Source organism: Panicum virgatum, chromosome 3N (genome assembly GCF_016808335.1).
Source record: "Panicum virgatum strain AP13 chromosome 3N, P.virgatum_v5, whole genome shotgun sequence".
In the NCBI taxonomy this organism is placed as follows: Eukaryota; Viridiplantae; Streptophyta; class Magnoliopsida; order Poales; family Poaceae; genus Panicum; species Panicum virgatum.
Window position 1 is genome coordinate 8,981,945 of NC_053147.1, and position 7,289 is coordinate 8,989,233.

General features: G+C 49.3%; 2 protein-coding genes and 1 pseudogene across 4 annotated transcripts; 1 reads left to right on the plus strand and 2 right to left on the minus strand.

Moving 5' to 3' along the window:
- Positions 1-1,110: 1,110 nt before the first annotated feature.
- Positions 1,111-3,640, plus strand: LOC120664195. 3 transcript variants are annotated; one of them, XM_039943264.1, is made up of 5 exons: positions 1,111-1,520; positions 1,779-1,829; positions 1,920-2,053; positions 2,129-2,228; positions 3,252-3,640. In XM_039943264.1, the coding sequence occupies exons 1-4, from the start codon at positions 1,176-1,178 to the stop codon at positions 2,214-2,216; spliced, it is 618 nt and encodes a 205-aa protein (XP_039799198.1). In that variant the 5' UTR covers positions 1,111-1,175; the 3' UTR covers positions 2,217-2,228; positions 3,252-3,640. The 3 variants fall into 3 exon arrangements, with proteins under 3 accessions (XP_039799198.1, XP_039799200.1, XP_039799199.1); XM_039943266.1 differs by having other exon boundaries at positions 1,120-1,448; XM_039943265.1 differs by lacking the exon at positions 3,252-3,640 and having other exon boundaries at positions 1,122-1,448; positions 2,129-2,522.
- LOC120664197 (1,4-dihydroxy-2-naphthoyl-CoA thioesterase 1-like) lies at positions 2,033-4,209 on the minus strand. The gene is made up of 3 exons (XM_039943267.1): positions 3,996-4,209; positions 3,710-3,901; positions 2,033-2,668 (listed from the first exon to the last, which is right to left on the minus strand). Exons 1-3 carry the CDS (start codon positions 4,158-4,160, stop codon positions 2,513-2,515), a joined length of 513 nt encoding a protein of 170 aa, XP_039799201.1. The 5' UTR covers positions 4,161-4,209; the 3' UTR covers positions 2,033-2,512.
- Positions 4,210-4,433: 224 nt separating this feature from the next.
- On the minus strand, positions 4,434-6,217 carry LOC120668104 (annotated as a pseudogene).
- Between the last annotated feature and the right edge of the window lie 1,072 nt (positions 6,218-7,289).

Consider the following 7,289-nt stretch of genomic DNA (forward strand, 5'->3'; position numbering starts at 1 on the left):
TCCAATGCAAGCTGGGAACGCGACGCCGCCGTGACTGACTGACTGCTCGCGACGGCGACGGCGACGGCGGCGGAAAAACATGGCGTTTGTCCCGGCATGGCGGCGATGGATCAGGAATTCAGAGATACCGATGGATTTGGAAGAGGCGCAGGGAGCTGGAGTGCAAGTGGTTTGGAGGGGTCATCACTCATCCTTTCATCCAAGCACACCTGAAAATGGGCCGCCTTGGACCTTACTTTGCTCTTTACTAAGTTTGGCGTTTGGCCTGCTTCTTGCTGCATTGGTCCACTCCTCTGCTACACGGCCCGTCCGTTACTAATAATTAAGCTGCTATGCCCTAGGAGGAGCTAATTTCAAGTGCCAGCTAAACTTTAGCACTATCCTCTTTGGAGCCATGTGCTAATCACATGCTAATGGAACCTATTAGCTTCTTCTCCCCATCTAATGTTTTGCCCATATTTTTGAAGTTTGCTAAACTTTAGCACTCTCATTAGCACTTCTGTTTGGAGGTGCTAATGCTAGTTTAGCATTTTTATGCATTAGTACTAGTCTCCAAACAGGCCCTAAGCTACACAAAGGAAAGTTCATTCTGAACTTATAAGTACCTGGCAATGCAAGCAAGCGCAAGCGCGCAGACACAGCTACTGAATTAGGGGTGATGGCGACTATACTAGGCTGAAGAGTATGGGTGCGATTGGTTTCTTGCACCGTCCCAGCTTTGCCCCGCACCCTGGCTCGCGCTGGCCAAGCTGATGCCATGCAAATGCTCCTCTGTTTGGTTGTCTGGATCCTTGCAGCATGGACGAGCAGCCGGCGCGTCTGATTGGTTACACTGCGAGCTTTAGGGCCTGATTGGTTCTCGTATGAGCGGAGCCTGTCTCGCACCCAGGAGCCAAGTTCAACGGAGCCAGGCTCAACGCATGCGCCACCATGGTGATTGGTTGCTCGTTTGCAAGCTGGTAGGATGTGCAGGGAAATTGATTGGTTGGCCTACTGCCTGCACCGTTGTGGATTTGGTTTAAATTCGCATGCATTTCATTCCCCAGTCAGTAAGTTTTGGAGCTGGAACTGGACCACCTAGCCCCAGACCACGTAATCCAACAGCCCATTCAAGAACATAGTAGTAGTGGCTTCCGTAACTAAGCCCACCCGGCTCGGCCTCACCCAACCAACCCATGACCTCCCCACCGGCTCTCTTATCTTCGTCGGCGGCGCAGCAGCTGCCGCCGTGGCGCCCTCACCGCCGCCGTCTCGTCCCCAACCCAGCCTGCGCTTCGAGGTCCTCTGCCATCCTAGCGCGTCGCGCCGGTGCGCCCTACCGTCCGCAGCCGCAGCCGCGCCTCGTGGCTGCGCAGTCGCATCCTCCTCCTCCCCCGCTCCCCGCCGTTGGCGCCGTCCGGAGGGACGCGGAGACGGGGCTCGCCCTGCTCCTCGTCGTTCTCGCTGCGGTATTACGCCTCTCCTTGTGCCTGCTGCCTTCGGATTTGTCTTCGTCCTGGTGGTGCTGGGGAAACCAAGAAGTAGGATTCTGGGTGCTTTGTTCTTGTCGCAGATGGTCATTAGTAACCGTAAAAGAAAGAGAAATCATCATTCAAGTGATAAGAGAATAGTAAAATGCATGTTAGTGCTTGGTCGAAATCAATTGCAGCTGCCGCAGCTGCACGGACAGAGCTTGAATCCGATTGTAGATGTTGCCGTTCCATAGAAATTATCTACAATCAAATTTCACCTTAGTTCTTGCACACTCTGCAATTTACTTTGTTGGTCCTAATTTTCAGGTGATGAGCTCCTTTCTGTCACTGACCATCCTATCGTTTACAGCATGCAGAGTGAGTGACTCGTCTAAATAATGATTACTATTCTTTTTATAAACAACAATGAACACTTGTGTCAAACAAATTCTTTTTTTTTCTTAACAGACGCTGCATAAATTGAAAACGGCAGCAAATAGGTTGGCAAAAGTTGTGGCAGAAGAGGCACCTGGAACTCTATCTTCACTAAAGCTGTCCTTCTTGGAGATCAATGATTTAACTAGCCAACTAAACAACCTTAGGTAATTCATTTCATAAGCTCTCCAAAATTTAGCTGCAGAATGGTGTTTACATTGTTTCTCCTTTTGCCAATGCAGGAAGAGGATCACAATAAGTAGATTTGGGAACGAGGCTAGTCCTAAGACAAGTTCTCGGACTGGATGGCCAAAATATGGGGATACATGAACTATTCTCCAAGTGAGATGGCAGTCCTGAGCTTATTATTCTCCTAAAATTCTTGATCAAATGATACATGCTTCTCACAGTACCATAAACATGAACATCATAAGCCTGTTGGCTGTTGCTTCAAGAAACTGTTGGCTGTTCCTTCCAAAAAAAAAGCCTGTTGGCTGTTGCAGTACCCAGTAGCTTCTGTTTGGCAAATATGCTGCCATACAAGTAGCAAATTGTGCCCTGAACCTGAAACTTTTACTGAAACTTTCTGTTCCATGCTTATGTGTGAATATGTAACCAGCATGCCTTTACAATTTAGATGAGAAATTCTTGAGGCCTTCTTCATATTTCTTCATCACTTGAGATGTCGCTAGGTTGGCTAATAAGGTAACCCTTGCTGTTGAGACCAGATCTTTGCGCTCTGAGGTGGAAGGATCTATTCGCCATATCTGGACTTCCCAAACCTTTAAGAACGCAGAAAGTTTCAGTAAAAGTTTACTAAGCCAGAAGTTGCACAAATAACAGATATCCATACTTGAAAAGTGACAGAAAAATAGTTGTCCAACAACTGGCAACCTATACAAACATTGGTTGTTGGTAGTACCGCACTCATAAAACATGGTGAGAAAGCTAAAATCTATACACGTGGTTCCCACAAAAGTGACGACCATCAGATACGCATGTTGTGTCTGCTTATTATGATCTATTGCAATTTCTGCCATGTCTTGTTTAGATCACTTTGCATTTTGGATTTTTAAAAAAGGATTTTTAATATTTGAAGTATTAAATGTATACTAATCACAAAATTAATTACAGATCTCGTCTGTAAACTACGAAACGAATCTAATGAGCCTAATTAATCCATCACTAGAGTATGTTTACTGTAGCATTACTATAGCAGTTTAGTGTCTAATCACAACCTAATTAGGCTCATTAGATTTGTCTCGCGATTTACAATCTATTTGTGTAATGCGATTTATTTTTTGACTATATTTAGTACATTATGCAAGCGATTTACAAATTTTTTTTTGCATTTTGTGATTCTAGGAGCCACATCCCCATACGGCGCCTTGCTGGCTTGCCCCTTGGACGATGCTGCACGTAAGAGATGACGGTGGTCGTGCAGAAAAAGGTAACTTGTGCAGACGAGGTCAACAGTTCCAAACACTCCAGTCCAGCCCCAACTGACCCGGAAAAAGCCTGGTCCCCGTTGGCCACTAGTCGCCAAGAAAATGTGAATCCTGCCTGGCTGCCTGGCAACTGAAGCTAATAGCTATGGCTCCATCTGCACGCTCAAAATGTTGCCTCAAACGATTTGATCTTTCGCTAAACTACGGCCGATCGAATTTTCCGCCGGAGGATGTATGTAATTGTTTGTGGCGCAAAAAAATTTGGCAGGAATATCAAAAGTGAGGCTGTCGAACTCGAATTCGTAACCTGAATCTCTACCTGAAAAATTCTAACAAGAGATTGAGCGAGCAGGGAGCAATGACTACTGGTGGTACCTGGATTTTGCGGCCGAGCTGGATGGGTGTGGCCGTGGCCTGGACGAGGTCGCCGAGCCGCGCGGGGCCGACGTGGTTGATGGAGAGCTGCACGCCGGCCAGCCTCCGGTAGCCCGAGGCGACGTAGCAGCCGATGCTCGCCGTGACCTCCGCCATGAGCGCCGACACGCCGCCGTTGAGCCAGTCGAAGGGCTACGCGCGCGCGCATCCCACCCGGTCGGCTCAACTCGTCACGGTGGGGGAAACAAAAGGAAATATCAATCGGTCGCCGGCGGGGCGTGCGTACCTGGCAGCAGGTCTCGGTGACGGGGAGACGGCCGGCGACCTCCCCCGCGGTGACCCGGGTGAACTCGAAGCCCAGCGCCTCAAGCGCCCGGTCCACCTGGAACGGCTTGGCGGCCTCGCCCGGTGCCGGCGGCGAAGGAGGACCGGTCGCGCCGCCGCCGCCCATCGCTCTTGGTCCTAGTGCGAACTAGAATAGTGATGCTGGCGCTCGGCAGAGAATGGCACGAAACGTTGGAGAAGATAAATTTAAGACCCAGCCCAACCAACGAAAGCCGTCGTCGCGTCACGGGCTTTTGATGGTTCTGGGCCCCCAGGCACCCAACACCCGTATGGGCCGATTTTGTAACGCGGTAGTACAGTGTTGTGGCCCAGCAGAATTTTGGACCTTCTCCAAAGAAATAACTAAGCAGAATTTTGGGCCACCCATCACCTCTCTTCATTCCGTTATTTTATTTTATTCACCACAAAAATATAAAAAAATACAAGAGGTGCAGAGTACACAGTATAGCCTTTCTGTTTAGCAACAACACAACCACTGCACGGTGCCAGTCACAAGAAACAGCACATTTGAATAAAACCCTAAACTTCCCGTAGAATGGTGTGGGATGCTGGAACTGGAAATGAGACATTCCTTTGCATCATAGACTAGAGCTTGGCGTACTTCTTGATGCTGGCCTCATGGCTGGTCATCTCCTCAGGTCTCGACGGGTTGGCTGCTAACATGCATGGTAACTCTTGCTGTCCACACCAGGTCCTTGCGTTCTCCCGTGGAAGGATCTGCCCGTCATACCTGGACCTCCCAGACCTGCATGCCAGGACGGACCACGAAACGTTTCAGCTGCCAGCAGTCAGCGCGGTTGCGCCTGCCGCCCGCTCGCAGATAATTAAAGTGCTTCTTGAAGAGAAATCAGTAATATATACTCTACTTCCTTGAAGAGAGAAATAAAAGTTTCAGCAATCCATCCGGCCCAGTCCACTAATTAAAAAAAAACTGCCTTGAGTATTGTATATGATCAAGAGTCAAGATATCAATTATGCTATGCATGGTCTGAGGTCTCTGTCCATGGCTGCCTGTGAAGGTGTTAACTTACGTCACAATCGTCAGAGAACCATGCATATGAAAAGCAGCAGCTCCAGCAGGGTCCTTAATTATTTAGGTGACTAAACATATATTTTAGTCATTTTGCTTAAATTTCCATCTCCAGCAGGGCCTCTACTTGGGTGACTAAAATGATGGGGTGACTAAATTTCCTCTTCCACCCCCTCAATTTGGTCACCCTCTACTTAGACTACCAAAAGTAGGACCCACTATTTTTTAGTCTATTTAGTCGGTGCTGCTGGAGTAGAGACTACATTTTAGATGACTAAACTTAAAAAATAAGTGACTAAAATGAGTTTTAGTCACTCAAATTTAATCACTCTACTGGAGTTGCTCTTAAATAGGGCCGGGTCAACCTAGAGCTTGAGCAGTTGCCAGCTGAACCAACGGTCAAGCGAAGTGCGTGATCGCCCACGTTACGTTCAGCTCAGGTGTCCGCCGCTGACCCGGAACTCCCGGCCGTCGTCGTCGTTTCTAATTAAAACAAGCCGTCTAATTCGTCCTATATTGTTGTTAATTCGGTGAAGCACGCAGCCATGGCGATCGATCGCAGCAAGCAGGCTCTACGAATGCGCATGCAAGAGTTTCACGGGAATCCCAAACGAATTGCTTCAAATTTATCCTATACACGTACTGGCCAGGAGCTAGTTTGAAGCCATGGAGTTTGAATTTGTATGAACAGGGGGGGGGGGGGGGCGAGGTCGACTACCTGGATGCTGCGGCCGAGCTGGACGGGGCTGGCCCGCGCCTGGACGAGGTCGCCGAGGCGGGCGGGGCGGAGGTGGTTGACGGACAGCTGCACGCCGGCCACCTCCGGCCCCCGGACGCCATGCACGCGCCCACGCTCGCCAGGGACTCCGCCACCAGCGACGACACGCCGCCGTTCAGCACCCCGAACGGCTGGCAGCAGGTGCCGGTGACGGGGAGCCGCCCCGCGACCTCGCGCGCGCTGATGTGGGTGAACTCGAAGCCCAGCGCGTGGAGGGCCTTGTCCGCCACGGCGCCCTCCTCGTCCGCGCCCGCTGGGGGCGTCGGCGGAGGAGGCTTGCTGGCAAGGTCGCCGCCGGCCATCGTGTCCTCGCTGCCAACAAGCGCCTGTCCCTGCAAAGTGCAAAGGGTGTGTCTTGCAAGTAGCAACGCTCAACTCAAACTCGAGCGTGCGTGCGGCGAGCGGTGGCCGGGTGGGTAATAAAGCGCCAGCCAAAGCTGAAGAGGACGTACGCGCGCTGCTTGCTCTCCGCCGCCGGTGTCGATGTCAGTGGGCTTGGGCTGTATGTGCGCATCGTATTTGGGCATGCATTGGGCTCGGTTTGAATGGAGTGGCGACGAAAGGCGCTAAAGAGAACATTGGGCCTTTCTAAAAAAACACAGAGAACATTGGGCCTATTTGCTACACCCTCTCATCATCTCGTCTCGTGCCCTTTGTAGGTTAGCAACGCCACTGTGGCCCATCATCCTGCACACAGCACACGGCTTCCTCTTTTTGCTCCCTCCTTTACTCTTGCTTTACTTTATTCCGTCTTCTCGATTGCAAAGGGCCATAATGCATGTACTTAGAGCATCTCCAATAGAAATAACAAAAAAATATACTCCCCAAAACTGGTTTCTTAAGTTTAATCTAATAATAAACAACATTATTATTTCAGTTGCAACCGGCGTCGATGTACTTGTGGTCTACGAGATGTTTTTTTTTGGGTGATTTCACCCATCTCAAGATTTACCAGTCGACTCTAGCTATCACAAAGATGCTCATAACTAATAAGGGTATGCTGTCCTATATTTTTTTGGGGGGGGGGGGGGGAGCACGATGTTGATAAGGTAAAGTTTGTGACCACCACATGTGGCACCGTCTAATAATGGGTCGATCCCATCATCCCATGTGCTACATCACTGTACATGTCGCGCGCGCGCACACATATATCCTTTTTTTTTTTTCAGAAAGAAGGTATGCACGTGGAGCTTTATCATTGTCGAATGTTAAGCAATCAATGGCGAGAAGTAATCATTACCAGCAAATTAAAGGAGCTTTGTGCTCCAGTTAGGTCAGGCTGTGGGTTCCCCATGATATGATGATAACGGAGTTTATATACATGGACGTGTTTAGATCGAACGCAAAATTTTTTTAACAGAATTTTGTTAATTTGAAGTACTAAATAAAGTCTATTTATAAAATTTTTTACATAGATGGGTTATAAA